This window comes from Callionymus lyra, chromosome 15, assembly GCF_982586985.1.
Source record: "Callionymus lyra chromosome 15, fCalLyr1.hap1.1, whole genome shotgun sequence".
Taxonomy (NCBI): Eukaryota; Metazoa; Chordata; class Actinopteri; order Syngnathiformes; family Callionymidae; genus Callionymus; species Callionymus lyra.
In genome coordinates, this window is record NC_141832.1 from 11,533,780 (window position 1) to 11,545,935 (window position 12,156).

General features: G+C 39.6%; 1 protein-coding gene across 1 annotated transcript in view; it reads left to right on the top strand.

Moving 5' to 3' along the window:
• Positions 1-3,432: 3,432 nt before the first annotated feature.
• pde4a (phosphodiesterase 4A, cAMP-specific) overlaps positions 3,433-12,156 on the top strand; it is an 81,260-nt gene continuing 72,536 nt past the window's right edge. The window contains exon 1 of the mRNA XM_087809759.1: positions 3,433-4,303. Coding sequence (XP_087665885.1) covers positions 4,011-4,303 — 293 coding nt within the window. The 5' untranslated portion in view covers positions 3,433-4,010. The remainder of the gene's footprint in view (positions 4,304-12,156) is intronic.

The following is a 12,156-nucleotide window of genomic DNA, read 5'->3' on the forward strand; positions in this document are numbered from 1 at the left end:
TTCTTTGTTGCTCAAACTAATGAATAGAAAATGTTTTTTTAATTATATTATCGTTTTTCATCGTTGTATTTATTAATTGTCTTTGGATCGAATAGAATAAAATACAACCAAATTAAAATAGTTTCTTTTTTTTTGTAAATATATTTTTATTAGACAAAAAGTCAAGTTTTCAAAGAAGAACTTTTAAGATATAAAAACGATCAAAGCACACATTGATCCTGACAACAGCAACACGTGGTTTAACATTTAAAAAAAAGAAAATAAATAAAAACGGGATGAAAATATATACATATAATTATTTTGCTTATTAATAATAAACATCTTCCATAAGCCTATACCAATAAAACATGTTTGAGTTTCTCTTCCTATTGGTTCTAAAACATTTCATTTCTTTTGAGGGACAAAAAAAACGTTTTTAAATCAGTCTTTTATTTGTCGTCACAATAACCTCTATAATACATTATTTTTTCTCCTCTATTCTTTCCTTTTAGATTGAGGGCCCCTGTTAACATTTATGTGGCCCCTTGTTGAATTGAATTGCCCAACCCTGATCTAGATAAATGGCAAAAACTTTACAAACTAAGTTTTCTTTCCCTTTTAATGGCTGTTTTTAGAGGTTATTTTAAAGTTAATCTAATGTGTTGATTTAAGTGAGTCTTAAATAGATTTTGGACTCTATTGTACTCATCAGTATGTAAGTAAGTAACTCTCTTTACATTAAAATATTTACATTAGAAAAGGTACTTAAGACCCACCAACTGACAAAACTTTGTTTTTCTGGAGATTCAATCTTGTTTACCATAACCACACCCTCTCTGCTGTGATTGGTCAAACATTAAGGTTTTGTCACCGCCCGTCGTCAATCCGGGAAGTCTACACCTGCAAGGCACTTGTTGTATAAAGAAAGCGGGGCGTGATTAAAGCTGGCCGGAGGAGGAGTGAAGCCATAATGGACTCCACTCTCGTAACCTCTCCTTCGCTGAGATTTCAGACGAGGGAGAACCATGGTCATGATGTCAGAAAAGTTGTGTTTTCACATTATTTTAATATGGTGAACATCTTGATAAATGTACATTTTGATCAGCTTTCATTGGCCCAGATGTTCAGGATCCACATGAATGACTTTCAATTATGACACGATTATGTTTAATCAACTTTAAGAGCTTCTACTGCTGCAGTACATTATGAGTAGTTATAGAGATGATGCTTTAAATCGTTTATATTTTGATACATAAAGTTATGTCGTGAGCTTTATAATATTATTTTCTCTCAGCCACTTCCATTTGTTCTTCTGTGGGGCCGTGAGAAGCATGTGTGGCTTGACGTCAGTGCACCTGACGGAGGTCACACTTCATCAGGAAGGTCATCAAATGCCTTCAGCCTGGACTTCTCAGCCGGTAAATGCTGCACCGGGAGTTACGACACGATCACACTCGACTCCCGCGTGGACCGGGGCTCGGTCGAAGTGAGAATTGAGGCTTTAAACGGTCAAATTAAATCTTAAGTCTTTCTCGGGAGCAGAAGTCCCTGCTGGGGAAATGGACTTCCTGACTTGTGAGTGAGGAGGAACTTTTTACGAGCGGATATGGAAGCTTCTTATAAACAGAAACGATCTAAACCACTTCACTGGTCTAAATATCAACAGCTGGTATTTTGTAAACACACATATTTACACTGCTAACAATATTATACCATTTATAATTATCACGAACCATCGTTTGATTTTGTTTAACGTGAGATAAAGTAAAGATGACAGTTCCTGACCCACATTGAAGAGTTTAAATATCTTGAGTGAGTCTCACGAGCGGCGACATTGACAGGAAGTGTTTTTCTACGTCTGATCTGGTCAGTCTTAGTTTCCTACATTAACTATAGACTTGGACTGTAAAAGAATAAAGTTTCAAGCTACAGAAATTATTTTTTCAGTGTAAACAAATATCAAGTGTGTGCCATGACACATAAAATGATGTTTAGAGATTATTTATTTTAAATGTTAATCTTATAAAAGTCAGAAAATAAATAAAGATACAACTTTTTTTGATTGTAATAATTGTTGATCTAGTCAACCAAATAAAATACAATTGTTTAAGAAAAAACGTCATATAAAAACTAACAATATATATGTATTTTTATTTTTAAATTATTCATTACTCAACTCTTAATATGACTATATCGTTTTTGAGTAAAACAAAGTAATAATTGTTAGAATTTAAATAGTAAAAACTATAAAAAGACTTGTTAGTTGCACAAAGTACAGTCAAAGAGTCACATATATAATCACAACTATTAATTTTTGATATCCTTATTAACTGACATGACAGTATATGGTGGAAAATACATGTATATAACAGTGTAGCTTCATGATTTTGACTAATTCACTTACTTAAAGAAACAGTGTCTTTGCAATAGCCAGTTGGCATAAATCAATATATATATATATATATATATATATATATATATATATATATATTATTATTTAAAACTAACAGATTGTATAATTTCAGGGACAATATTTTATGATTAAATGAATCTGTTTTAAATATATTTTGTAATGAATATGGCAGGTTCTGTGAGGTTGTTAAAGTTACATTTACTTCCGAGGATACGGTGATGACGCTGTACTAGTAAACTACTAGTTACAGTACTAACTAACTCTTCGACATTGATGGTTAATATGGTGGATTTACGTGATGACACCGTATAAAGTGCGGGTAACACTTAAAAGAATTACATAAGTTAAACACCAAGTAAAACAGCATAGCAGTTTGACTAATGCACTTACTTAAAGAAACACTGTCTTTGCAATAGCCAGTTGGCATAAATCAATATATATTTATTTTTTTATTTTATTCTTAAAAACTAACCGATTGTATAATTTCAAGGACAATATTTTATGATTAAAGTAATCTGTTTTTTTTTTATATATATATATATATTTTTGTAATGATGCTAATCTTTTTTGAAGGTGGAAAAGGGGTCTATTTAATTTGGGGAAAAATGGCAGAAAAACAAGGATTTACATCTTCTTTGAGATGCGATTTATGTTGTTTTTTTTGTTCCAGTCACAATGGAAAAACAACAACACAACTGACCTGGTGCGTGTATTCCGCCACAGGTCTATAAATAAATGGACTTTTCTTGACTTATAAGCCTCTTTGGCAGCTGACATGCTTTGAGCAATTTGTTGGATTTTTTTTGTAAGTAAATGCGCATTGAACGGTAGAAGAAAATAGAATAAATGATCACATAAAAAAAGGTTGAAACCCTCCAGTGCTGACAAATCGAAGAAGAGAAGAAAAAAAAATGGAGAAAAATAAGAAAAATCCAGCCAACCATAAAGAGAGGGGGGGGGGGGGGGGGGGAGAGGGGGAGGAACGAGGGAGCGCGAGAGGAGAGATAGAGGAGGGAGAGCCTGCTGGAGACAATATTTGTCGTCGAACTAAATATGAGGATGGGAGGATAATGGCCCTCGAAGAGCAGCTTCACCATGGATTCTAACCAACACCAAAAGGACTGAAAAGGTTTTTCTTTTTTTTTAAAAAAAGAACCTTACACTTCCTCTTAAAAAAAAGGGGGGAGTCCAAGCGCACATCTGGATCCGGCACCTCCATGGAGGAGCTCCCGGAGACTCCGCTCCGCGACTTTTTTTTAAAATGGCAATAAAAACCCAGGAGCCAGGAGCGGGGAGGTGTCGCCATAAGATGAGGAGCAATAATAATAATAAGAAGGAAAGCGAGGAGCCATGAGCGACGAGGAGAAGTTGAGGAGAAGCAGCAGGAGCGGAGCAGGAGCCCCAGCAGGAGCCCCGGCGAGGACCCGGACCAGGAGTAATGATCGTGGGCGGGAAGAATAACTGACTTGGATGATGTTTCGCCACTGTGACCGACTCTAGAGGAGGATTTTTTTTTTTATGCTTTAAAATAAAATAAAAAAATAAAAAAAACTCGACAGCCATATTTAAAGCAGTTTTTTTTTATTTTATTTTTTATTTTTGAATAGTTTGCACTATTATGATGGAACCGTCACCATGCTCGAAAAAGAGCCTTTCCCTGTCGCTCCCGGTCCCGCGGGAGGGACAGGCGACCCTCAAGCCCCCGCAGCATCTCTGGAGACAGCCGAGGACCCCCATCAAGATCAAGCACCGGGGGTACTCCGACACCGACCGGCACCACCGGCACATCGAGCGCTCGGACGCGGTGGATACGAGCGACCGGCCGGGGCTGAAGAAGTCCCGCATGTCCTGGCCCTCCTCCTTCCACGGGACCACGAACACGTCCATCGGGAATTGCGTGGGGAACAAACGGTAAGGCGCCCACTATAGCAGGGAGGGAGGGAGGAGGAGGGGGGGCTGAGATGATGCGTAATAACGCATCGCCCCGAAGGGTTAACTCTGGTGTTTTATATCGGGAGGCGGGACGCGTGGGTTCTTCTTCTTTTTTTTTTCTTTTTTTTTCTCTCTCGGTGCGTCTTTGGGTTTCGACTGTCAGATGGGTTTGAAGCGCAAAAAAAGCCAGACCGCCCACTCGGAACACAGAAGCAGCATCTGTTCGCAGCACTAACGGTTATTGGGCAGAGAGACGCGCGGCGGGTGATAAGGAGGCTTTAATGGCACCAAAGGTCCAGTTGGTGCGTCCGGGCGTGATGGGCTTTATCGTGTTTGTAGAGCAGCAACTTTTTATTTTATTTATTTTTTTATTTGTAGCTCGACCTCCTGCCGCAGACTATTGTCTCCAAGTCGTCCTGGATCTCGAAAAGTTACACAAGATTATTAATATTTTATATACAGCAGTTAAAGTGCGGTCGATTGTGTTTATATGGCCCACAGTTAGATAAAAGGAAAACAGATCATATAAAAACTAACAATTTTATTACTTATTTATACATTTTATTATGAATTACTAGATCACCTCTAAATATGAAGATATCATTTTTGTTTAAAGGACTTTTTTTTGTGAGTATTTATTGTCTCTTAACAACATTTATGTGACTATAAAATATAAATCAGATTCTTTTTTTTTCTCCAAATAAAGATTATAGAAAATACAGTATGTTTTTGTTTTAGGACAATAAAACAAAAATCAGAAATGCAAAAAAACAAGAAAAAATAATATGAAGCATTTTCTAATTATTTTAAATAAAAAAAACACAAGGAATAACTTATTAGAAGGGAAAAGGAGGAAAGTATGTCCTAAAACAAAGTTTTCTCTAAATATAACTTTAGGGTTTTTGTTTTCAAGACTTTTATTCTCAGTTTTCGCTTGTATCTATGGCCCCTTAAAAATATTGACGTGAATATAAAATATAAATTAGATTTTTTAAATCAAGTTTTTATAAAATACAATAAAATAATTATTTTTATAATATTTAGCTTCAATTTTTTTTTCATTTTGTAGGAACTTTTTTAGTCCATTATTTCTTTTTAGAAACTCTTTTAGTCACTGAATAAAATGTGTCCTGTAAGGAAATTGATCTGAAGCATAATTGACTAATAGAGCAACTAAAAAACAAAACAAAACAACTGTTGACTTCTTTCACTTTCCTTGCGTGGTCCAAAAACTAGAAATCTGGTCTTCAAATGTAGTCCACCCTGTCTGCACTCTCTTCTTCGTCTCCGTCATTTTCATTCCAATTGTTTGTATTGATTTTAAACAGAGTAAATATTTACATACATACACAAACGCAAACATTTGTGACTCTAAATATGACTATATAATTTTTGTTTTAAGGACTTTTGATTCTAATTTTTTGTGGTTCTTGTGAGTAATAAAGCTGGACTTTAATGTTTACACGGTTCAGTGTCACAAGCTAAACACAATTAGCCGACACAGTGGAAAATCCTTAAAAATGAAATTTAGAATTTCTTGAACAAAAGGTCTTTTGGTTAAATGTTGTAGCTACGCTAACAGAGTAGCAGGTGTTTTTCCGATGCTAAAACATGTGTGGGTGGGACTGCGTCCCTTTTTTTTTTTCATCGTCAAATCGGTTGTGCTATTAACAAGTGATTCAGTACCAAACGGCTTCCCTTCAGGTCAACTTATGAAGGGATGACTCACTGGTTCACTCACAAGTTCACTGGCTGAACAGTCTGTCCGGGGGCAAGAATTGAAATGAGTAGTTTTTGTGTATTTTTCGAGGAATAACTAGTTCAGCTCAAGAGATCGTCACATTCGTCATGAAGTGTGGAGTCGCTATCTAGGGGTTCCCCAATGTGGTCAGTGTGGAGTTCTCCCCGTGTTGCCTGGGTTTACTCCGGGCACTCCGGTTTCCTCCCACAGTCCAAAGACATCCAGAGGTTGATTGGGGAACTTGGGGGGAAATTGTCTGTAGGTATGAGTGTGTGTGTGAATGGTTGTGTGTCTTTGTGTGTGCCCTGCGACAAAACTGGCGTCCTGTCCAGGGTGTCCCCCCGCCTCTCGCCCAATGACACTGGGATATTCTCCAGCCGTAAGCGGCATAGACGACGAATGAATGAATGAATTTGATCACTTCTGTTTCTGGAGCTGTTTTGTTTTACGCCGATGACTTAATACTATCATTAAATAATGTAACAGAAAATACCGCCATAATCGTTACACATTTTAAATTAGCCTAAACTTGAGTTTACAATTAAAAAACGGTTCAACTTCAAAATAACGCTAAAAAAAACATCTCTGTAGTTTGTATGTACTTTGATGACAGAAAACGTCGTAATTACAACAAAATCCGGCAAAATCTCCGACTTCATGATGAAGTTACGTTGTTTATCCTTTTTATTGTCTCATCTAATGTGTTCAAAAGTGAGTAAAAAAAGACAAACTGCATTGAAAAGATTGACCGAAATTATTTCAGGATCCTTCCAGTTCGACTCAGATACACTCCGGCGCCAACTAGCTCGCGCTTCCTCGCCTTACTCTCGCGCACATCGTCCGACAAACTGCATCAGCGGTTCCTGATATCGCATTACCACGAGCTCTTGTGTTTTGAACACCGACTCTTCGTCCAGGAGCGAGCATGTACCCCCCATTCAAGGAGACGGATACCTAACCCGAACGCGGTTGAGCGATAGGATACCTCGGCGACCACTAAAACACGAACCGGCCTCTCAAATCGAATCACGCCAATGCAACGTTAATCACGCTGATTCCATTAGAGACGTTTCATCAACCGAGCCAATGGAACGATACCGTTTTTTTTTTTGTTGTTGTGGTTGATACGATTACTCGTGTCCTTTACACGACGATCCGTCCCCGTTGACAAGAGGAAGCGCCGTTTTTTGTTTTTTTCTGTTCCCACTCTCAGCGGTGTTGTTTACAGAAAGTGTGTGTTATTGTAGTGACGGTGGTTATGTGTCATCGTGACTATTACGCTAATAAGATTCCTCGCCGGTGTTTTTTTTTTTTTTTCCTCTGGTGATTATCGCTTGTTCGATGTGGCCCCCCTCTCCCACGGGACGAGGGCCAACTGTTTTGTGTGTGTGTGTGTCAGTGTGTGTCTGTGTGTGTGTCCCTGGGACACGCTGTGAGAGGAAGCCTGACTCTGCCGGTCCTTCTGTGGGCGGCAAACCGCGAGGGCAGAAGGGAAAGAGAGATAATTCGATTCCAACAGTTCCGAGAGTGCATCGAGCTGCCTTCAAATGTCTTTGTGTGTGTTCAGGAGTGTGTGTGTGTGTGTGTGGGGGGGGGGGGTTTTGACGTGGGTGTGTGTGTAACACACGGCTCGGAAAAAAAAAACAATGGAGGATAAATGTTTTCGGCTGAATGTGTGTGGCGATATTTATAGACGCTCATAGGCCCGACCTGTAGCCCCGGAGACGCCAGAGAGGGATCTCGGTTCTCGTTGGCGTCGCAACTCGTCCTCCTCCATCCGAATAAAAGGTTTCTTCAAAAACCATCGGGGCCTGTAGTGAAGATGCAGAGTTCTGTGTTTGGCTCAAGGCTAACCGGTTGCGTTGGATTCATCTTGAGAGGAGAGCCCGGAGCACATCTGCCACGGCTCGGGTGACGCATGTGCACCAACCGTCCGGGGACGCGGCGTCACCAGACCCCGAGACAAACCGGCTAAGACACTGATTCACTCTCAAGACCGGGGTTTCGGAAATGCTTCCTTCATTCCAGAAGAGAGAGAGAGAAATCCTACAGTTCCTCAGTAGTGTAATGAATCCTGTGGTTGTCTCGCGAACCATTTGCCAACGATGGATGATGCAATATCTTCAGTGTGTCCTACTTGCTTTAAGACCAAGTCCATCACTCATGGCTATCAATCCGGAGCGGGGTCTGGGGCGACGACATCCTCTACATGAAGGACACGGCGATGAAGGCGCTGATGCTTTTGGTTCGAGAATTCCTTGCATCCTTAGTACCTTGAATTAAAAAAGTTTTTATTTGACTTTTTTTTTAACATTTTGTTCCAACTTGGATCCCTTTTAATATTGTAAACCAATTCTTTATTTAGCAGAATAAATACAATTTGCCACCCCCGTAACATGAAACAATAGTAATTGAAAACATATTCAATTTAATACTTAAATGTTTTTATTTTTTAATTTTATGTTTTTTTATTCAACTAGAGATTCACAGGGGTGTTGCCGTGGTTACAATATGCAGATTTACCATCTTTAATATGCCGTCTTTCTATTACAGTTGCGCTTTTTACACCCACTAATGGGTAATGTCTTAATTCAAACAGCCCCGATCTCATTACAGTAAAGCCCTGCCAGTAGGTGTCAGACAAAAATATTTATTTATGTAGACGCTCTTTAAATAGGTACTAAATTATAGCTGTGTTCAATTACAACCTATCAGATAAATCACATAACTAATATACCATATTCTTGGACTATGAGATGCACTTAAAATCCTTTAATTTTAATCACGTATTAATTTTGGGTTGTACTGACCTCAATGTAATTTAATGTGTAATGTACACATTGTCAAAAATACGTCAAAATGTTAGTGAACTAAAAAGCTGCACTGCATGCACTTTAATATCCTTAATCAATATAATAAATATATATATATGTATGTATTGTTTAATTGTTTAAATATCACTAAGACACATTAGTTTCAGTAAAATGGTATCTTTTTAAACTAGGTATAGTAAACTAAAGCTATCACTTTTATCTGTTAAGCTAGTAAGTAAACTATGAAGTTCGAAAAAATTATTCACATTCGAAGAAGAAGAAAAAAACTGTAATTTTTATAAGCTTTTCTGTGTATTTTCTGTGTTGCAGGTTGTTAAGGGTTAGAATGAAAAATTACAAATAGATCAAGGGAATGTTCCTGCTGAGTACCTTGGCTCCAGCATTGGTTTGAATGGTAATGTTTTCCTTGTGATAGGCACCATTTGAGCGCCACAGGCTGCTTTTTAATGCAGGAATTGTGTATTTTATTTAAAGAAACCATGTACCTCGCCACTGCGGGCTCTCAACACACAGCTTGACAATGATTGTCAAAGTCTCAGATTGGTTTCAAATTGGTCGGGCAACGATCAATGCCGCGGATGACCTCGTTGTCTCAAGGGGTTTCGGGCGCTGATGAGCGGGTCAGGACCTCATCTGAAAGGTTCCAAAGATCTGTCGGCGACCGAAGAGGGCCGACGAAATTGTTTCGGACAAAGTTGCGTCAGGGAGACTGATTGATACTGCTACAGCAAAGGTGCTCACGGTTTGCTTAATCTATTTTCGGCGCTGTGATGTATGTAACAAAATTGTAACCCCCCCCCCCCCCAGCACCACCGCCCCTGCTGTCTTTTGTTCGACTCTCTTGTCAATTCTTTTGTCGGAGGATGCTAATACGAACGCCTCAGTCATCAGGTCCCGTTCCCCCAACACGCTCAGGGAAGTTCCAACACGTCCAAAAATAATGAATGACACCGAAACAAGCCCTTACCGCGATTCTGTTGCCATGGTTACCGTTTTTTTTTTTTGTGCACTTGTAGAATAGCTCCAAAAAAGGCAATGCTTCCAGGCACCAGGATAGGTTCTAGTCAGTAATTCATCTGGCAGATTCCACTGCATCACGTTTTTTGGAAAAAGAAAAAAAACAACAGTGTTTGCTCTTCCAAGTGAAGGCTGCTGGGAGTTCACTCGCTTCGTCTTCCGCAACAGGCAAAAAAAACAAGATTTCCTCGACATCCCTCGCATCCATCTCCCCATTCCGGGGTCGAAGAATCATCACTGATGTGTGAACATCCTCCTCTCGTGGCGATAATTAATGACATTATAATGAAGTACAGCGACAGCTAATTACCCACGAGGCAATGTCTTGCTATTGATCACAACTTCACATTTATTTTTCCCAAAAAAGTTTTCGCCGGGAAATCATCCTTAAAAAAAACGTGCGAAGCAAACACACCTCTTATCTCGTTCGTGTTGCCAAACCATCTGTTTAAGCCCCACGTCGCGCCTCCTCACACTCCGAGGACTAATTAGTATCTCCAGGAAATTCATTTACCGGAGCGGAGCTTACTCCTCGGCTCCGGGAGACCCCCAGGTGAAACCCCTTTCCGGGGGATGATTTTCACTTCGTGTTGCTAAACGGCTAATGTGTCTCGACGTTGTCCGCGGGTTCGTGTTCGGCTCATTGCTTCGACTCGTTGAATGAGCCCGCGGGCGAAAAAACACCAGCGACCGCTTTTTTTATTTTTTATTTCCTCCATCGTGCTCCTTGGGTCGGAGCTAATCTTGATCATTCACTCCATTTCATTCCACTCCCTTTTACAAAAAGGAAAAAGTTCCCCCACTTCCTGTTGTCGATGACTTCAAAGGGCTCGTTCTATCATTAACCTCTGCTTCTACTTCGCTGCACCCGGGATTGCATCCGTCTTGTATGGGAGGGATAAGGGAATAGCAACGGCATAGTTTGCTCCATCGACATCCTTATGGGCTGCTGTTGCCTTCGGTGATATACATACATTTGCATCTTTAATACCACCATTTGTACAGCAGATGTTAATTTATGGCGTTTTCCCACCACGCGTGGTTTATTCCCAAAAGATGCGCTGGTACAAAACACTTAACCCACATGTTCCAATGGTACAACACATACGGTCTTAAAACGGTTGAAACTGGAGTCTGTCGCTCCAAAACGACGTCAAGTCCGGGTCTTATGCTTTGCTTTATGGAGACAAAAGGTCAAATGCAGAGTGTAACGGGTCGTTTATTCGCCGCTTCAAGTCAAACAAAGATACAAGCTTTTACGATCGATCGGACGCGCTCTTTGCCGGCAGCTCTACAGGTCGATAGCTCCGGGAAAGTCGGTCCCGAATGATCAAAATATCGATATATTTAAGGCAAATTTCCGGGCCGAGAGGTTCTCCCTCTATCGCCCTATTGGTTCCTTCAAACTCCCTGTGTCACGATATCCTGTGGAGAGTCCTTCCTGCTTTGTTTCTTTTTCTAATGATTCAAATGTTCTTGGTTGGGGGTTCCTGTCTCCTAGCCCCCCCTCACAGATGTGTCCCTGCTTCGTTCTTTTGATCCACGACCCAAGGTGTGAAAAGGCAGACAAACGGACGTTTTAAATAACCGTTGTCGCGACTCTACGTCTGTTCCAAGCTTTCCTTGAGACAGTGTGTCAGTCTGAGTGAAATGTTGATTGTGAATGAGTATTCAAACGTTTAAGCTCTTAGATGAAGCTAGTCATTTATACTTTATATTTTGATTATCTTTTAGCATTAATTTAAGTATGGCGTATACGTATAGTGTATAATATTTTTTAATCTAACAGTCTAAAGACAACACAAGTCCAACTCAAGGGGCATAATAAGAGATTTAAATACTCCAACTGTAGCTAATCCTAAAATATACATCTGGAAACTCATTAAAAACTAATTCTGTTGGAAAGGAATTCCTCGAAAAAAACGGAAAAGCAGTGTCTCTTGTGTTGTGAGGAGGGGAATTTTTTTGTGACACTAAACCTGGAGATACTTCCAGAATACAAACTGAAACTGAGTTAAATTCTGGTAATACTTCCTGTTCAAGAAGTTATCGATATTGGACTGTGTCCTCTTTTAGATTAAGACTCCGTTCATACTAAGCCTATCGTAACCGGTTGAAAAGACCAGAGGTCCTTAACCGGTTGAAATAAGTCTAGTATGAACGCAAATCAACCGTTTTTTTTTTTAAGGGTTTTAACCAGTTGAGCAAAAAACCAACTCGGGAGTAGTTTGGTAAGGGTT